The 20,025-nt window shown below is 47.7% G+C and overlaps 1 protein-coding gene across 1 annotated transcript in view; it reads right to left on the reverse strand.

Annotated features, from left to right (window-relative positions):
• Window positions 1-1,300: 1,300 nt before the first annotated feature.
• The window catches only part of HEG1 (heart development protein with EGF like domains 1), a 91,458-nt gene continuing 72,733 nt past the window's right edge, over window positions 1,301-20,025 (reverse strand). The window contains exons 15-17 of the mRNA XM_051859197.2: window positions 19,407-19,494; window positions 15,581-15,755; window positions 1,301-5,934 (exon numbers count right to left, since the gene is read on the reverse strand). Coding sequence (XP_051715157.2) covers window positions 5,785-5,934; window positions 15,581-15,755; window positions 19,407-19,494 — 413 coding nt within the window. The 3' untranslated portion in view covers window positions 1,301-5,784. The remainder of the gene's footprint in view (window positions 5,935-15,580; window positions 15,756-19,406; window positions 19,495-20,025) is intronic.

Consider the following 20,025-nt stretch of genomic DNA (forward strand, 5'->3'; position numbering starts at 1 on the left):
ACCGTGAATGTCTTTGGTGTCCAAGTGTCTAAAAATATTTTTGAGATCTTTACCTGCCCGCAGGTCCAGCCCTCGGGTGGAGGCTCGGCACTGCAGGCGAGAGGCACGATGTGCTGTGCACAGCAGAAGGGCCTCCCACTGCAGGGTCGGAACAGTTCCCGGGGCGCACATCATTTACAATGCCAAGCTATGGCAACCACTGAAGAGTTCATCAACAGATGGCTGGAGAAAGACATTGTGGTGTCTGTGAGAGACTCCAAAACCCAGCAACCTAGCAGAGCAGGGGACCAGGAGGAAAATGGGGAGAAGTAGGTGAGGGGCGGTCTCCCCCACCCTGTGTGACTGCGAGTTGCCCAGAGTGGTGCACACGGCGTGGGTACCACAGATAGGAGGACTGTACTCCCTACTGAAACGTCCGCTGAGCACGAATTTTCGGTGTTCTTACCACACGTCCACAAACCAAGGGGTAACCGTGTGACACGAGGGACAGGCTGGTTTGCTTGCCTATTGTGATCATTTCATTATGTGTATCAAAACGTCATGCTGCATATCTGAAATACATACAATTTCTAAAACTAAAATTAACAATAAAACTCACTATCAGGGGCGTGAAAGTCTGGAAATGACGTGGTTTGGAATGTCTGCCGAGCTGGGCAGGAACAGGAGGGTGTGGGGCTGAGCTCTGGCTGTGGGCTCAGGGGGCCCTGTTACTGGGCCAGTGCTGCTGCTGCTCATCTCCACTCAGAAATGGCTCCAGGGGCCACAGCCCTGAGGTCACCGTCACGTCCCACACTCCTGGGTTGGCCTCCCCTAGTGCCAGGCTTTTTGCCAGGAAGTGCATGAAGGGCTCGTGCTTTCTCCACGGGGAGCATTCACGAAAGCCACTCCCCAAAGAACACGCACTGGGTGCTGCAGCCACATGCCCCGGCCGCCCAAGGCGTCAGGCCCGTGGCCCACTGTCTCCGCCAGCACCCAGGCGTGCCATCTCTCCTCCTCCCAGATCTGAGGACTTGGCACGCAGTGGCGCAGGGAGGCAGTCACCCCGAGACTTTGTACTTATGCTCTTCACAGAGAAAACGGAAGCAGAGGCAGGCATTCTATCAGAGACGGGCTGGGTCAGTCCCACCCGCCCGTCTGTCCATCCACACATGCACTCTGCATTCAAGAGGGTCATTCCTCGCCACTGGGCACGGAGCACAGGGCGATCATTCAGTGCCCGTGCAGCCAGGCAGGAGTGATCCCCTCAGGGAAGGATGCTTTGCTGCTCTCTGGGCCAGTTTGCTTATGAAGAGAGAAATGATGAAAATGATATTAGTTTTATTGCATCATTTTACTGACTAGAACGCCAGACTTATAGTGGATACAAATATAAAAATAACCAAATTCTTACAAATAATACTTTGCTGCTACAGTACTGAATAATTAGTGGAGGTTGCAATGATAACACAACTTTAAATAACATTCTCATAATGGATTTAACACAGTCAACCAGGGTCTGGGGCTTAAAGGGTTACAAAGAGAAAAATCCAGGACAATGTGAAAACTCCAAACGCTCAGATTCCAGCCTCACACTTCATTTACCCACAAATCCTGCAACACAGACTACAAAACTCACAGCAACTCGTGATGGAACAATCATTTCCTTTTTAGAACAGGCCAAGGTAGCACAGAACGAGAGGGGATTTGGGTCAGTTTCCCACGCAGACAGCGCCACCCCATCTTTCCCCAAGCACTGGGCACCCAAAACAAAACAACAACAAAATAAAAGCAGAACTGAATATGCAAATTCTCTGACATGTTCTCCTTGAAAAGGCCTGGCGGCGGTGGGCAGAGCCAGCCTGGGACCTGGCTCCCCCTGGTCTCACAGGCCTCCAGTGAGCAGCTTACAGCAGATGAGATGAGGTGAGAGATACTGTAGTAGAAAGTCACCGGCATCTAGCGCTTCCGTGCTCCTGCGGCTTTAACTGGCTCTGATCTTTGGAGATTGGAGGAAAGGAGAACCCAGATTCAAAGGCAAAGTCTACAGAAGCACATCTACCTCCAAAACACGCGAGAACTTTGGGGCGACGCTTTGTCCACCAGCAGGAAATAAGACATTCCTTCTGCTCCCCACCAAACCTTGCAGACAGAAAAACTGTCTCTGGTATTAAAGGCAACTTCAACAAAAACACGAACACTGACGTTCCAAACTCGACGTTCTTCCTCTCTCCACAGAAGTGCTCTCATCTCAAAGCCAGTGTAGTCAGAGCTCCGGGCCACAGCCCTTCCTGGGGGTGGGTGAAGCCAAGCTTAGCCACAGGCCACTGGGCAGGGCAGCTCTCCTTCCTCAGGCCAAGTTCAAGAGCTGCAGGGTGGCTGGGGACCTCATCAGAGGACTGATTGAGACCCCAGAAAGCCACGTGCCTGCTCCGGAACCCTCACACCTGGATGGACGCCATCACTCGGAGCCACTTTGTGGGTAGCCCCCCGGCCTCATCTTCCAAAGACGCAGCCCTCTCCTTTGGGCCATCTAAATCCTTCAGGAACGCACCAGTCTTACCTTGGTTTCTGGCCTGAAGTGCCATCAGTCAGCCCGACTGTGCCATCCACTCAGAAACTGTGGCTCTGAACGGCTCTGGCGCTTCTAAAATCAGGTGGCCCCCAAGAGAGGGAGATGTGTCAGCATTCACATTCAAATGTCTGAGCTGTTCACCAAAACAGCTTTCAACGCCTGCGAGCCGAGCCATGGCCTCACTATGGGAATAAGGCAAAACTGCCCGCAGGTGGATGCGTGAGTCTGGCTGTGCTGATTGAGACACCCGGGTCCTCGCCTTGCCCCGCCCTCAGCCAAAGCCACATACCAAACCGCTTCTACAGATCTAAAAACCAATCTGAAGGGACAGTTCCAAAAGGGCATTCAGCACCTTCGCATGCTTTGTTTGGTTTCTGCTCAGTAATATTAAGGTTCTTTAAAAGAAACGTATTTAAGCACATTCTCTCCTGCCCTCTCTGAGGGTGGGCAGGCGCGGGTGGAAGGAGGAACGTGTGAGCCGGCAGACAGGGCTGTGAGGGCCCGAGCGGGGGAGCGCTCTACCCTCTCTTAAGGCTCCTCCATCTGCAACCTCACAAGGGTGCTGTGAGGGCAGGTACCGAGCGACGTGAATGTGCCCTCCTAAGGAAACAGCCCAGTGCCCGGGGCTAGAAGGCACTTCGGTGGAAGTCAAGACCCTCTAACGACACCAAGCCGGGGCTGGGCAGCCGCGCCCCAGGGCGCTCTGGGACACATGGGTCCACCTGGCTTGGCTCTTCCCGGCAGCAGCTGAAGCGTCCCACAGGCAGGGTCCCCTGCCCCTCCCTCCCACCTCTCCCCCGCTGTGGGGTCCCACCCAGGGCGTTTCTGTGTGCGCGATCCTGCCCTCTCTCTCGTCCACAGGCTCTCGCCACGCATGGCCTCAGCAGGATCCTTCCGCGGGTGTCAGCCCCAGACGGGCAGCAGGCGCTGGAGGCCAGCTATGCTCTTCCCACGCCTTCCCACCTCAGCAAGCCTCCAGGAAACCAGAGGCTGCGTGGACGCCACCTTGCATGGCGCCTCCTTTTTTTCACAGTAAAACGACGACAAAAACCAAACACTCTGAACCCACTCCATTCAAAAAAGGCTCAGGAACAGGAGGGTATTCTTGAAGCTCACTCTTTTCTGGGCTTGGGATCCTTCCCAAGACTGCTTTGGGGACAGAACCCTTCGTTCTGCGGAGCTTACAGCTTCAGGCCCCGAAATAGGAGCTGGAGTGACGTCAGCACGAGGCAGAGCGTGCTCCTGCGCACGGCTCCCTCCGCGGCCCCTCCCGTAGCTGCGGAAGGGCCGGGAAGCGAGGCTGCCTCAAAAGGAGCCACGTGTATTGGCCCGGGCGACTGGAGTTCAGGGGCTCGGGGCTCTCCAGTGAGGGCTGAGCCAGTGGGGCACAGAGGACCATTTGGTTCCATGGAGAGACGGACGCCAAGACCCGAGTATTCAAAAAGGCGATGCTTTGAAAATTCAAGTTAGCATCCACAGACAAAAACCAGATTTCTTTTTGTATTTAGCTCATGAGTGCCGTGCAATTGGCAAAACGCATTGCACCTGACCAGCGTTCCTGCTCCAGCAGGTGGTGGTTGGTCAGGGAGACCAAGGAACATGGCAGCTCACGCTGAAAACCACACGTTGAGGAGTTTCAAGAAGAAACCACCAAGCCCAGGCGGAATTGCGCCATTTCCATAAGTGGGTGTGCCACTGCGCCCCCAGCGGCAGGGTGGGGACGATTCTGCCTCTGTGTTCAGTTCACTTCACCCACACCCAGGGCGTTCCAAAAGCGGGATCAGGAGCACAGTTCCGCGGGCGCTGAGCACAGGCCACGGCCTCCATCACAGGCAGAATGAACCAGGCGCGTGCAACTTCCTTGCCGAAGGAAGGCAAGCTCTCGCAGCCCTGCCTGGCCAGAAGTCTTCAGTTCTCCAACGCTGACCTGAACTCTAACCACATTTCTGTAGGGTACTACACAGTAGCGGAACGAGGTACAAACGACGGGGTAAGAAAAAATAAGTTATCTCCTCAATGAATAGCCTTGAGTGGTTGAAAGCTTGCACCGAGCCTTTGGACGAGACTACGGACACAAAGACACGGCACTAACAGGTCAGCACGCTGCCCCACGGCTCCATCCTAGCTCCCTCTTCTTCCTCAGCAACCCAGGGCTTCCCAAAGCACCGGTGACGCTGGCAATCCCCCTTCCCTGCTCAGCCCGTTCCTTTAACCACGCCCGGCTGCAGAGGCCACCATAGCAGGCTCCTTTCCCTCCAGTGGTGAAACACCAGCTCCAACCCCTGCATCCAGCTTCCTGTTTCTACTTATTTATGCATCCTCTGGCCTCAGTGGTGGTGGTCAGAGCCCTGGGCCCCATGCAATGCCCTCCCGGATGACAGGTGCCCCCTGGCCACTCTGCCTGCTGGTTCCCACCACAGGGTAGCTGGATGCCTCTAACTAAAACCAACTGTCGTTTTGCCACAATCCCGACTTATTTGAAAAATTGAGATTTAACTGTAAAGGGAGGGGAAAAAAACACCCAGTCCTAGAAAAATGTTATCACCTTAACTAAAAACCCAAACTGGCGTTGTGTGCCATGCCTCACAAATTTCAATTCCTTATTTGGGTGTTGGCTTAAAAATTGTGGCTCAAGATGACCGAGAAACACTGACGCACTGTACACCCAGCCGCAGCAACTTCAATCTTAGTAGTACGTTCATGCGCACCTGCTGTTCAGCACACAGGCACTGGGCAGGAAAACAACCAGGGGGCCAGCGCCTGGCTGCAAATGAATCACCAACTCGCGACCTGTGGAGGCGTTTCGGGAAAGGAAGCCTCCTTTCTGGAACAGCCTTGAAAGAAATCCAAAAGGAAGCCTCCCTGCCCGATTTACTAAAGTGCAAACTAAGGGAAAACTGGGTCCTGGTGAAGACGCCTACTGGGCTGCCTCGGCTGACAGTCACCTCTGGCCCCAGTGCCGGGCTGCTGTCACTCAGAGACTCTCCTGGCACTGGCCTACGTTCACGTTCACGTTCACAGTAACGACAATGGTGCTGGATGAGCAGCCTGCAGTTCCACATGCATCCGTCCCCTTCCGCTGCGGTCATGTCCCTCACACTCGTCCCTCCTGCTTGCCACTCACGGGGGCTCCGACAAGTCCTGGGAGCGGCCAGTGCCTGCTGCAGTCTTCCGAGCCACGGAGAGCCCAGGGAACTGGCTCAGAGCAATGGGTCCCCCTCTGTTTCCTGGATTTAGAAGTAGTCTCTTCTTCTGCTCTCATCGCTGATGAAAGATGGGTTATACTGTCCAGGGAAAATGCAAGAATGCCGTGATCCGGGCAATCCCGTGTAGGCCGGATACAGTCCATTTCGTTCAAGTTCAGGATTCCTTACATTCGTGGGCTGGTTGCCAAAAAGAAAAGGAAAGCTCATTGATTATTCTTAAGTTGAACTTTTTTTTTTTTTTTAAGAAAATGCTATTTTTTAAATAAACTTAAAATGAAAGCAATTATAAAAAGCAGAGCAGGTAAGTCTCTTTATGGAATCTGATACACATTTGCCCTATGTTACTTTATTATTTGAAAGCCAGAGTCAGAGACAGAGAGACAGAGACAGAGAGAGGGAAGGAGAGAGAGAAACAGATCTTCCATCCATTGGTTCACTCTCCAAATGGCCACAACAGCCAGGTCTGGGCCAGGCCAATGCCAGGAGCCTGGAACTCCGTCTGGGTCTCCGCTTTGGGTGGTAGCGGCTCAAGCACTCGAGTCATTATCTGTTGCCTTTCCAGGTGCACTAGCAGGAAGCTGGATCAGAAGCACAGTAGCCAGGACTTGAACTGGCGTTCTAATACAGAACGCTGGTGTGGCAAGTGATGGTTTAACTGGTTGTGCCAACATCAGCCCTGCCTCATTTAAAAAACAAAACAAAAACAAAACCCTTAATTCAGGGCAGCCCAGTGACTTTAGACTAAGGTAAGAAAAGACCATGGGGCCGGCGCCGCGGCTCACTAGGCTAATCCTCCGCCTTGCGGCGCCGGCACACCAGGTTCTAGTCCTGGTCGGGGCACCGGATTCTGTCCCGGTTGCCCCTCTTCCAGGCCAGCTCTCTGCTGTGGCCAGGGAGTGCAGTGGAGGATGGCCCAAGTGCTTGGGCCCTGCACCCCATGGGAGACCAGGAGAAGTACCTGGCTCCTGCCATCCGATCAGCGCGGTACGCCGGCCGCAGTGCGCTGGCTGTGGTGGCCATTGGAGGGTGAACCAACGGCAAAGGAAGACCTTTCTCTCTGTCTCTCTCTCACTGTCCACTCTGTCAAAAAAAAAAAAAAAAAAAAAAAAAACATGGTTTACCCTGTATGATGATTATTATCATTTTTACTAAATTTATTTTTTTTTACATTTCACAGGGTTTTATACATTTTCTTGATTAACATGTAATTACTGTCCATCCTTATGGGGTTCAATGTGTGATCATTCAAGACATATAGCATGTGCTGATGAACACACAGTAATCAGCACTTCTAGTTCATTATTTCTTTATGCTTTGAGCTCCTCTCTTGTGGTTCTTCATATAATATGTAACAGGTTCTTGTGAACTACAGCCACCCTACTGTGCTACACAACAGTGGAACACATCCTTCTGCATTCAGGTTCCCATTATCCAACCTCCCTTTAACCCCACCCTCTACCAATCACTATTCTACATTCAGATGGATTTTTTTTTAAAGCTTCCACATCTAATGTGTGGTGTTCACCTTTCCATGCTTGGTTTATTTCACTTAACAAAATGCCTTCCACTTCCATCCATTTTGCTACCAGGCCGTCATTCTTCCCGCTGGCTGAGCAACAGTGCGTTGTGTGTACTGACCACGTTTCCCCCACCCCCGCATCCACTGAGGGGCACCCACGTTGATCCTGCAGCTTGGCTACTGTAACCAGCGCTGCAGTGTACATGGGAGTGCGGGTATCTGTGACTTCACTTCCTTGGATGTACACTCAGACGTGGGATGGCTGGGTCATATGGCAGATCTATTTTCAGATTTTTAAGAACCCCATACTGTTCTCCATAATAGCTTATTAATTTCTATTCCCACCAACAGAGTGTAAGAGTTCCTTTTTATCAATGGCCTCACCAGCATCTGTTGTTGTCCCTTTGATAACAGCCATTCTAATTGGGGTAAGATGATCTCTTACTGTGGTCTTGATTTTCATTTCCCTGATGGCTAATGATATTGAGCATTTTCCCCCATACTTATCAGCCATTGGTCTCTCTTCGAGAAATGTCTGTTCAGATCACATGCCCACTTGTTATATTTTTGTTAAGTGTTTTGAGATTCTTACATATTTTGGGTATCAATCTTTTGTCAGATGAATAGCTTGCAAATATTTTCTCCCATTCTGTCAGTTGTCTCTTGACTATTTTCTTTGCTGTGTAGAACCATCCTCAGTTTGGTACAAACCCATTTGCCTATTTTTTGATTCATTTCCTGTGCTTGGTCCCTTATGTTTTCTCTAGTAGTTGCATAGTTTCAGGTCTTAAATACAGGCCTTTGATCAACTTTGAGTTGATTTTTGTATGTCATTAGAGATGGGAGTGCAATGTCAAGTTTAGGGCGTTTCTATATGGAGAGCCAGTTTTCCCAGCACAATTCAGTGAAGATGCTGTCTTTTCTCTGCATGTTTTTTAAAAAAAGTTTATTTATTTGTTTTACTTGTTTTCATTTTATTTGAAAGGCAGAGAAATAGAGAGACACAAAGACACACACATACACACACATGAACAAAAAGAGATCTTCTATCTACTGGTTCACCCCCCAAATGCCCACCAATAGCTGGGGCTGGGCCAGGCTGAGGCCAGGAGACCAGAATCCAATAAGGGTCTCTCAGATAGGTGGCAGGGAGCTAAGTACTGCACCATCATCTGCTGCCCTCAAGGAGCACGTTACCCGGAAGCTAAATGGGAAGCGGAGATGGGACTTGAACCCGTGTGGGTGTTCCAAGCAGTGTCTTAACCATGTGCTAAATGCCTGCCCCTCTCTGTATATTTTCATTGCCTTTGTCAAGAATCATTTGGCTATAGACACATGGGTTTTTCCCTGAGATTTCTATCCTATTCCATTGGTCTATGTGTCTGTTTTCATGCCAGGATCTATTTGGGTTACTATGGCTCTCTAGTATGTCTTCAAATCAGATATTATCATACTTCCAGCTGTGTTCCTTTTGTTCAAGACTGCTCTGGTGATTTGGGGGTATTTTTTTTTCCAGAGGAATTTTAGGAATTTTTCCCCTAGTTCTGTGAAGAATGTCGTGGGTATTTTGATGGGGATTGCACTGAATCTGAAAATCATTTTGGGTGGTATTGACAGTTTGACAATATTAATTCTTCCAATCCATGAGCATGGGAGTCTTTCCATTTCCTGCATGTCTTCTTAATTTCTTTCATCAGTATTTTTCAGTTTCCACTGTAGAGACCTCACATCCTTGATTACATTTATTCCAAGGTATTTTATTTTTCTGTGTGTGATTATTGTGAATGGAAATGCTCTTACAAGTTCTTTACCAGCAAGTTAATTATAAAAATGCTACTGATTCTTGTGTGTTGATTTTGTATCCGGCAACTTTACTGACTTAATGATTTGTTCTAACAGTTCCTTGGTGGAGTCTGTAAATTCCCCTGTACACAGAATCCTATCACCTGCACAAAGGAATTAGCTGACTTCCTCCCTTCCTATTTGCATGCCTTTTAGTCCTTCGCTTGCCTAACTGTTCTGGCTAAAACTTGTAACACTAGATTGAGTAAGATCAGTGAGAGAGGATGTCCTTGTCTTGTTCCAGATCTTGGAAGAAATCCCTTCAACTTTTCCTCATTCAGTATAATATTGCCTGCAAGTTTGTCATGTATACTTTCTAAACCTAGTTTATTCAGGGTTTTTATCATGAAGATATGTAGAATTTATATATAGATAGATAGATAGATAGATAGATAGATAGATAGAAAGAAAGACAGACAGACAGAGTTAGAGAGGTAGAGACAAAGAGAGAGATCTTCCATCTGCTGGTTTACTCCCCAGATGGCCGCAATGGCCAGAGCGGCACTGATCTGAAGCCAGGAGACAGAAGCTTCTTCCAGGTCTCCAAGCAGGTACAGGGGCCCAAGAACTTGGGCCATCTTCTACTGCTTTCCCAGGCCATAGCAGAGAGCTGGATTGGAAGTGGAGCAGCCGGGACTGGAACTGGCACCCATATGGGATGCCAGCATCTCAGGTGGCAGATTTACCCGCTATGCCACAGCACCGGCCCCCCAAACTTACCTCTTAAAACTGCTTTTGCTGTATCCCATAAATTTTGGTATGTTGTATTTAACTTTTATATGTTTCAATAAACTTTAGAATTTGCCCTTTGACTTTTTTTCTGTGAGTGATTATTTGTTCAATAGCATGTTGTTTCAACTCCATGTGTATTCTTGAGCTTTTTGTCATTACAATGGTATATCTAAGACAAACTCCTAAGAAGGAAAGATCTTTACTTTGGCCCATGGCTCTTTCTGGAGGTTCACAGTCCAAGATCAGGAAATCCCTTTGGTTTGGCCTCTGATGAGGACAGATGGCAGTGGTGGAATAGTTGAGGAGGATCACATGGAGTGCCAGGAAGCATAGAGCAAAGGTTGGGTTTGACTTGTGCTTTTGTAATCAACTCTCTTTACAGAACTACCTTCTGAGGTCACAGGGCCCACCTCCTAAACACCATAACTGGATTCAGTTTCCTTTTCCTAGTACCGTCCATTTATGACTTATGTCTACATGAGCCCTATCTATTTTACACCATAGCGCCATGTTATTTATACAACTTCTTTTCCTGTTATTTCTAGTTTTATTCCATTGTGGTTGGAAAAGATACATAATACAATGCTGATTTTTTTCTGAATTAGCTAAGATTACTTTTGGGGCCTAAGGTGTGGCCTGTCCTGGGGAATGTTCATGTACTGATGGAAAGAATGTTTACTCTGCAGCTGTTGGATGACATGTTCTTTAAATGTCTGCTATGTCCATGTGGTCTAGTATAGATGATTTTTTTTGTTTTGGACACTGTCCATTGATGAAAGTGGGGCATTGGAGAGGTGCTCAAAGATTGTGGAAAATGCATATTGTGAATAAACTATGCATGAATTTCAATTTTATTGCATCAAAAAATACAAATCTTTTAAATTCATTTTTCATGACCTTTCAAAAATCCTATATATTGAAGCCTATGTCTCCTTTTAGTATTTGCTTTATAAAATTGGGTATTTTAGCAGTAGAAACATATATATTTACAATTGTTCTATCTTCTTCAGTTGGTCTTGTCTTTTTACAGTTTTTGTCTTAAAATCTATTTTATCTGATTATTTGTTTTTAGTTTCCATTTGCATGGAATGTTTTCTTTTCTACTTTTGGTCTATGTGTCTTTACTAGTGAAATGAATTTCTTGTAGACAGCATACCACGGGGTCATTTAATGGTAGAATTTAGTCTGTTTCCACTCAAGGTTACTATCAGCAAGTAAAAACAAAGTTCTAGCATTAAGAGAACTTTCTTCTTTTGTTTAAATATCCTTTGTTCTTTTCTTCCTTTCCTGTTGTTTATCTTTGTGGTTTACTGTATGATAAGGTTTGATTCTTTCCTATTTTTCTTTTGTTTATCTGCTCTTCTAGTGGGCTTTATACTTTTACATGTTTCCATAAATAGTAGTTATCTTTATTTTGCTTCTGGATGTAGGATTCTCTTAAGATCTTTTATAAGGCCAGTGCAGTGACAATGAATCCCCTCAGTTTTTGCTTGTCTTGGGGAGTCTTTATTTCTCATTCATGTACACAGGGTATCTCTGCTGGGTATTCTTGGTTGGCACCTTTGTTCCTCCAGAACTTGAACCAGGGCATTCTGTTTCCTCCCAGCCTGTAAGGTTTCTGCTGAGAAATCTGCCGCTAGTCTAACAGGGGAGAGCTGGGGGCCCTGAGACGTGACTCGGAGCTTCTCTCTTGCAGTTTTTAGAATTCTCTTTGTGCTGTACTTTTGGCAGCTTGGCTGTAACATGCCGCCGTAAGGATCTTTTTGAGTCATGTCTATTTGAGGTTCCATGGGCCGGGCCTCCTGTATCTAGATGACCACAGCATTCCCAGGAGTGAAGAAGTTTTCAGCTATTATTTCACTGAATAGGTTTTCTACGCCTTTCTTTTTTCTTTGCTTTCAGGAACCCCCTTAATTTTCAAATATTTGTTTAATGGTGTCCCAAAGTTCCTAGAAGCTGTCTTAATTCTTTTGTTTTGTTTTTCTTACATATGTGTTTGTGTCTAATAGGATATTTCATAAGACTTGTCTTCAGGTCCAGGTGTTCTTTCTTCTACTTCATCTAGTCCGCTGTTGAGGCTTTCAGCTGTATTTCTTATTTGATTTACTGAGTTTTCCCATTTCTTTTATTTTTTTTAAGATTTATTTATTTATTTGAAAGTCAGAGTTACACAGAGAGGAGAGGCAGAGAGAGAGAGAGAGAGAGAGAAAGACAGAGAGAGAGAGAGAGACAGAGAGAGAGAGAGAGGTCTTCCATCCAAGGGTTCACTCCCCAATTGGCTGCAACGGCTGGAGCTGTGCTGATCTGAAGCCAGGAGCCAGTAGCTTCTTCCGGGTCTCCCATGTGGGTGCAGGGGCCCAAGGACTTGGGCCGTCTTCTACTGCTACTGCTTTCCCAGGCCATAGCAGAGAGCTGGATGTGAAGTGGAGCAGCTGGGACTTGAACTGGCACCCACATGGGATACTGGCGCTTCAGGCCAGGACGTTAACCTGCTGCGCCACAGCAATGGCCCTAAGTTTTCCCATTTCTAATATTTGTTTCCTTTATAAGATCTCTGTCTCTGCTGAATTCCTCATTCATACCACATATCATTTTCCTAATTTTGTTAAACTATCTGTATTCTCTTCTATCTCACTGAGTTCTCTTATAATCATTCTTCTGAATGTCAATCTCCACTTCTTTGAGGTCTATTGCTAGAGTTATTGAGTTCCTTTGGAGTCACCATGTTACCTTAGTTTTTATATTTCTTGTGGCCGTATGTTGAGATTTGTACATCAGGTGGATCAGATGTGTCAAGCACTTTCGTAAGATAACTTCTGGCTTTCTTCTGAGTATCTATCTGTTTCAAGGGGTTGCTTTGGTAGGCTATGATGGCTTTCATTCCAGTTGCGTGTGGCCTCTTAGTGTGGTCTCCCTATAGCTTCTCTGGCTTCAATCGATGGCTTTGGGTGCTGCGCTTGCAGAGGTGACATCCAAGAGCTTGTGACTGACAGCCAGGTGGAGGAAGGGGTACTTCAGTGGCCCAGGCAGATGTACACACTGCAGTGGTGGGGGGTGCTCACCATGTGGCCACTCTAACAATGGGAGTGGTGGTGCCAGCAACAGGTGGTGGAGTTTTCTTCAGCAAGGAGGGTGTGGTGTGTGGAATGTGTACACTGGGGGCAGCTGAGGTGGGAGTCCTGGGGTGGGTGGTGGTGGTGGGCATTTAGCAAAGGCACAAGCCCTAGGGCAGCAGGGGTCACCGGCAGTATCCAGCTTAGAGTGCCTGCCTTTAGGTCCGGTAGCAGCTGGTGGCTTCTAGGAACACTTAGTGCAGCATGTGTACACTCAGGCTCCGAGGTGCTCAGGGACAACTCTGGGCTGGCTGTGGCTGCAGGCAGGGCTTGGCACAGGGTGCATGCCCTCACTCAATGATGGGCTGGCAGCATGACTCTGCCCCCGACACACTGCTGTGTGGCAGCAGTTGGGCTCTGAAGCAAAGCTGGGATGCAGACTCCATGTAACTCTCCTAACTGGGCTCCAAGACTGTGGGGCCTATGGAGTTCCCATCACTGGAGTTGCCAGTTTCCATGGCGATGGGTCCTGCTGGGACTCCCCAGACTGAGGAACTAGGGCTGTGGTTGTCTGGTGCACTTTATTCCACTCTGTGCCACTACGTCAGGTCCCTGTGTCTTACAGGTTTCCTGTCTCTCTGTTGCTGGGTTTCAGTTCCACTCATTTCAAAGTGCAGCTCTTTATTGGGTTTTCTGATTCTAATTTGTGGAGGAGGAAGATGGCACTGAATACCTCTATTTGGCCATGGTGCCAATCCTTTTCACTGATACTATTTTACCTTTTTTTTTTTTTTTTTTTTTTTTTAAAGTATCTTTCTCTGTGGAGCATAACTGGCTTTAAAGTCTCCCTGGCACTTAGCAGAAGACAACTGACGTGAACTTCACAGGGCCCCACGACCCCCTTGTTAGAAGCTCTAAGCCAGATACTGTCAGCAACTGCTGCTGCCTTGGGGCTTGCGTCTTTGCTCACTGCCCACACCCACCACCACCACCACCATTGCCACCGCAGGGCTCCCACCTCAGCTGCCCATGGCATACACATTCCACCACCCACCGCCCTGCTGAGGGAAACTCCACCACCTGCTTCTGGTACCACCACTCCCACTGCTAGAGTGGCCACATGGTGAGCACCCCCCTGCCTCCCGGGGCCACTGGTGATTCTCAGGTGTCTGATCCAATACCAGTTTAATGGGTCATGAATCAACCATCTGGTCTACAAAAACAAAACACAACAAAAACACAAAAACCCAACCAAACAATAAACTCGTACCAGGCTACTCCGAGGTGCTCACAGGAGCACACAGCTAAATGCTTTCCAGCTGAAACACACCAGTAGACGCTGCATATTATGAACCGGAGTATTTAAGAGCCCAATGCGGGGATCCCCTGGACCACACCTGCGCCTACCATGAGGGGGGGGCTCCTCTGCCCGGGTGACGGTCTCACACTGTAGGCTTGGGCTCTGCTTCTACAGGCTGCTCAGCCTACTACGAAGATGGTGTGCACGCACTGGACCTACTTAAGGCCAAAGCCGTGGAAACATCAGTGAAACTCGGACCTACAAAGCCATTTCATCCCACTGTGGCTGAGCAGGACCTAGCAAAGGACATGTGCCTGTGGGGGCAGACTTGGACAATTATGGCTTCCGCTAGGAAAGCAAAAGGGACTTCCTGACCAACAGAGGAAAAATTAGAAAAAGCAAAGCCGTAGGCAGAAATATCAGTGCAAGTACCTTAAAGCTAAGCTTGTGTCTGTGTCTGTGTTTACCTTTTTCCTTATTTCTTCTTGTTCTCTGGGTTCAAATTTTTGAAAAAAAAAAAAAAAAAAAAGGTCTATCGAAACTACTTGTTAGCATCAACAAAACTGCCACTCCCATCCAAAGTCTGAATCCTCCTGTCTAACTCCCATGGCAACCAGGGGGCCTATAGCTCCTGAACATGATTGTCTAGTACTTCATTAAGGCCCCATGGGGCAAGGTTTCAGATTTATTGCTGTATCTCAAACAGCTCCACAGAGCACAAGGAGTCACCTGACCCCTATTTATTTTCCAGCTCAGTTAGCCCCATGTGTGTCTGATTTATGGTTGACACAGAGGAACGTGAACTGAACTGGCAGTACACAGGGGCACGAACACCTGGGTTAAATTCAACGTGCAACGCAAGAATCCAGGGTTCAAGGTCTCCTGTTTTCCAAATGAAGCAGTCCGGGGCTAGACAGAGCGAGTTAGCATAGCCCCACCGTGTGCGCCATCCAGTGGGCCTTGTGAGGTGCGCTTGTGGAGGACGACACTGACTTGTTCTCTTTATGCCTCTGTACCCCAGTTTTACTCACTTAACTGCACAAGGTAAATGGACCAAGGGCTGAATAGCACTGAGTTCTTTCTCCTCCTTTTAGTTTGCATTTCTACACCTTAAAAGCAAGTTCAGTAATAAGAAAGTTAACACTAAATCCCACTGAAGTACTATGTGGAAATAGCCCTCATAGCTCAATACCAAAATCAGTAAATACCATACACAACAGACAGGATGCAAACTGAATACGAAAGCTGCAAATGAGAGGCCTTGCCACCACCCTCTTAACTCCCAACCAGCAGCAGGGAGTGCGTCTACCACCACAAACGGAACGCTGCTTCTCAGGGCCGATGGCACCCGAGGTCGCCGCGCGCGGGGATACACACCGAGTAATACACGTCCGTCATCTGCAGGAGGTTTTTGGTACTTCCGTTCTCGTGCATTTCAATAGCTTCTCGGCCCCATTCTTGTGAGCGAGGGTTCTTGGGGTACTCAGCGTACGGGGACATTTGGAAATCCCCACTTTTGAAGATGAGCTTGCTTATGTCATTTTTGTTCTTTCTGCGGGATAAAAAATATTCAGAAAGTTCTATGAATAGGTTCTGGTAAAGAAATGGATCTGTGAGAGCACCACGTAGCACTTCACCATTCACTCAGACTGAAAGTCACCATCACGTTTCTTTGTAAGTTGCCCAATGTGGGGTGTTACTACTGTCATTATTTTTATTATTTGCCTAAAACAATTTTTACAAAGATGCGAAAAATCCCTTGCAGGGGCCAGATCGTCAGGGCCAGGAGGTCACAGACAGCTGCAGAGGAGCAGACTGAAGCCTCTGTGGAGGACAGGGGTCACTGTGACTGGGAAAGAGGAGTCCCAAGCGCACAGCACGCTGCAGCCAGAGGCCCTTAACAAGGCTAGTCCAGGCTCCCATCCTCCCAAGCGTCAGAACTCACAAGGGTGGGCAGAGTGGGCCTCCCCAGGTCTACTGAGTCAGCAGCTTTGGGGCTCAGTAAAGAGACCCAACTTGTCCCCCTTGGGCCGCCTTTTGTTACCAGCAAAGCTGGGACTCAAAGTCAGGCCTCTCACCCTCCCAGGCAGTGCTCTTCCTACTTTACAAATCATAAAGACAGGATGATTTATTTGCCCCAAAAAGCCCACCTACTTATAGACCTACACCCATTCTCATTTCAGCAGGTCAGAAAAATCCTGTGACATTTCACTACTAGCAATGTTGGACGATGCGTTCTTCACCTATCTAGCGGGCCTATGATCAGACACTTTAAGTCAGATTTGCCTTGGATAAGATAGTCTGAAGATTCTTCCTTCTATCTCACTTTCCTATAAGTGAATTTCCCGGCGAACATACAAAGTGACTTGAGGATAATAAAACCAAACATCCAGCGTGTGGCTTAGGTGTTGGCCCTTGGTGCAATTTCAAAACAGACTCTCGCTGTGCTGCTCCCTGGTGAGTGGGGCAGTCCAGTCCCTAAGTAATGACTTACTGGTTCATAACTACCTTCCCTTCCCAGTCAACCTTCCTGGAACGGCCACACCACATGACACAGACACACAGCAAACGTGAGGCTGCACCCCCGAGCATTCAGCCTCTGTCCCTCTGGGTAACTGCTTCGTCTCATACCCAGAAGTCTATTTCCACTCACACGGTTGATCTTTGATGATCTGATGGCACTTTAGGAAATGATAAGCAAAGGCTAGACTGTAAGGCCTGCATTCCTAAATGGGCAGTTAGGGCAAATTGTTCTCTGTGGCCTTATTGGGGACAGAAGAGATCTTGAAATAGCCTTAAGTCAATGGTAGAAGAGCTAACTTGCTATTTTGGGAGGCTTCCTCCACCTGTTATTCCTACCATTAATTATCATCCTAAATCAAAGGTCTTACTCTCCTCTTATTTGAATAATCACGAAAAAAGTCAATTCCCTCTTTCTCTTGGTTTGCTTCTCTCTATAGACTATATACACACAGCTTCATTGAGATACAATTCACTTACCATCAATTTACTCATTTACTGGCTTTTAGTATGTTCAGAATTGCGCAACCATCATCACAATTTTAAGACAACTTTATCACCCCCCAAAAGTAGCCCCAGGCCCCTTAGTCATCACTCCTCAGGTCTCTCCTATTGCCTCACTCCACCATCACAGCCCTAGGCAATACTACTAATGTACTTTGTGTCTCTATTTAGACTGGCTTATTTTAGAAAATTCTTATCAGTAGGATCGCATAATAGCTTCTTTCCCTTTTTTGGCTGAATAATACTTCATTACATGAATACATCCTGTTTTATTTATTTACTCATCAGTTGATAAACATGGGAGTTGTTTTTAGCCTTTTGGCTATTATGAAAGACATTGCTATGAACAATCATATGAGTACAAGTTTTTGTGTGAACATATGAATTCATTTCCCCTGGGTATATACCTAAGAGTGAAAGTGCTGTATTCAACTTGTAGACTTCTTCAAAGTGAATGTATCATTTTGTTTCTATCAGCAGTGTATACGGGTTCTGATTTTTTTAAAAGATTTATTTATTTGAAAGACAGAGTTACAGAGAGAGAGAAGGAGAGGCAGAGAGAGAGAGAGAGAGAGAGAGAGAGAGAGAGATCTTCCATCCGCTGGTTCACTCCCCACTGGCCACAATGGCTGAAGCCAAGAGCCAGGAACTTCTTGCAGGTCTCCCACGTGGGTGCAGGGTCCCAAGGACTTGGGCCATCTTCTACTGCTTTCCCAGGCCATAGCAGAGAGCTGGATTGGAAGTGGAGCAGCCAGTACTCAAATCAGCGCCCATATGGGTCACCAGCATTGCAGGCGGTGGCCTTACCCCTATGCCACAGAACCGGACCCCAGATTTTTCTACATCCTTACCAAGAGTTGTTTGTTTGCTTTTCCTAGGGGTGTAAAGTGGTGTCTCAGGGTGGTTCTGATTTGTATTTCCCAGATGATTAATGACGCTGAGCACCCTTCCAAGTGCTTACTCGCCATTTGAATACCCTTTGTGGAGAAGTGGCTATTCAAATCCTTTGCCTATTTTTAAATTAAATTGTATTCTTACTCTTCAGTGGTAAGTGTTCTTTTTATATTCTAAATACATGTCCCTGAAAGTACCTTAAAAAGTTCATGGAAAATGTATTAAAAGGTAATGGATGGTCAGGTGCTTGGTGCAGTGCTTAAAATGCTGCCCTGGGATGCCCTCAGCTCCTATGACAGGGCCTGGGTTGAGTCCTGGCTCCACTTCCCATTCCAGCTTCCTGCTACTGTGCACCCTGGAAGGCAGTAGGCAATGGCTCAAGTAGCTGAGCCCCTGCCACCCACACAGGAGACCTGGATTGAGTTCCCAGCTCCTGGCTTTGGCTTGGCCTAGCCCCTGCTGTTGCAGACATTTGGGAAGTGAACCAGTGGAGATCTCTCTTGCTCTCTCATAAATAAATAAATAAATAAATAAATAAGGGCTGGCGCTGTGGCATAGTGAGTAAAGCTGCTGCCTGCAGAGCCAGCATCCCATATGGGCGCCAGTTCAAGTACCAGCTGCTCCACTTCCAATCCAGCTATCTGCTATGGCCTGGGAAAGCAGTAGAAGATGGCTTAGGTCCTTGGGCCTCTGCACATGCGTGGGAGACTCAGAGGAAGTTCCTAGCTCCTGGCTTCGGATCAGCACAGCTCTGGCTGTTGCGGCCAACTGGGGAGTGAACCAGCGGATGGAGGACCTCTCTCTCTCTCTCTCTCTCTGCCTCTCCTTCTCTCTCTGTGTAACTATGACTTTCAAATAAATAAATAAATCTTTAAAATAAATAAATAGTTTGAAAAAGTTTATGCATATCTCTGTGAACTTTTTGAAGGCCCTGCATATGATTTACAAACGTTTTCCTCCATTCTGGGGCTGTCTTTTCACTTTCTTGATAGTGACCTTCGGAGCACAAAAGTTTGTAATATTGATGAAGTCCAATTTCTCTCTTTTTTCTTTTGTTGATTGTGCTTTTTGGCTGTTCCTCTTAAATAAAAAAGTAAAGTTCCATGTACTTCCCTTCGAAGGTACCAACTGTCATAAATTTCCCTTGCTCCTTTTTTTTTAAAGGTTCAGACACACATTAGGATTTAATACTATAAACCATTTCAAATATTCTTTAAAGTAAGAAGTGACACTTGCAAGGCACAGGCAAAGACACAGAACGAGTATCTGAACGCTCATCACTTACCTGCAACAGGTGACAATCAATGCAATGCCCAGAATAAGCAGCAGCCCACCTCCCGCTGCTGCGATCACCACCGTGATGAGCTGGTAGGCTACAAAAGATGGATTGGCAGGAGGTAAGGAAAATATGGATGGATACCAAAGGACAGTCTCCTCTCCTGCCCCACCTTGGGCATTGGCCTCACCTCCCTCTCCCTGGACTCCGGCAAGGGACCCTGCATGGCTGGCTCTGCATCTGCCCTGGCTTGAGAGGGGCTCCCCCTTCTCAGCCACTGCTAGAGAGGTGGCTCCTAAACTCTACCTGCAGTCAGGCCCCTGAGGACACTGTCAACCACACTGTCAACCACCCAGGGTAAAAGGAGAAAAAGATAATTAATGAGTCCATCTTATTAATAGCTGTTCTGGGGCTGGCGCGGTGGTGCACTTGGTTAATCCTCCGCCTGCGGTGCCAGCATCCCATGTGGGCACTGGGTTCTAGTCCCGGCTGCCCCTCTTCTAGTCCAGCTCTCTGCTGTGGCCCGGGAGGGCAGTGGAGGTTGGCCCAAGTGCTTGGGCCCTGCACCTGCATGGGAGACCAGGAGGAAGCACCTGGCTCCTGGCTTTGGATCGGCGCAGCACCGGCC

Source organism: Oryctolagus cuniculus, chromosome 4, assembly GCF_964237555.1.
Source record: "Oryctolagus cuniculus chromosome 4, mOryCun1.1, whole genome shotgun sequence".
NCBI lineage: Eukaryota > Metazoa > Chordata > Mammalia > Lagomorpha > Leporidae > Oryctolagus > Oryctolagus cuniculus.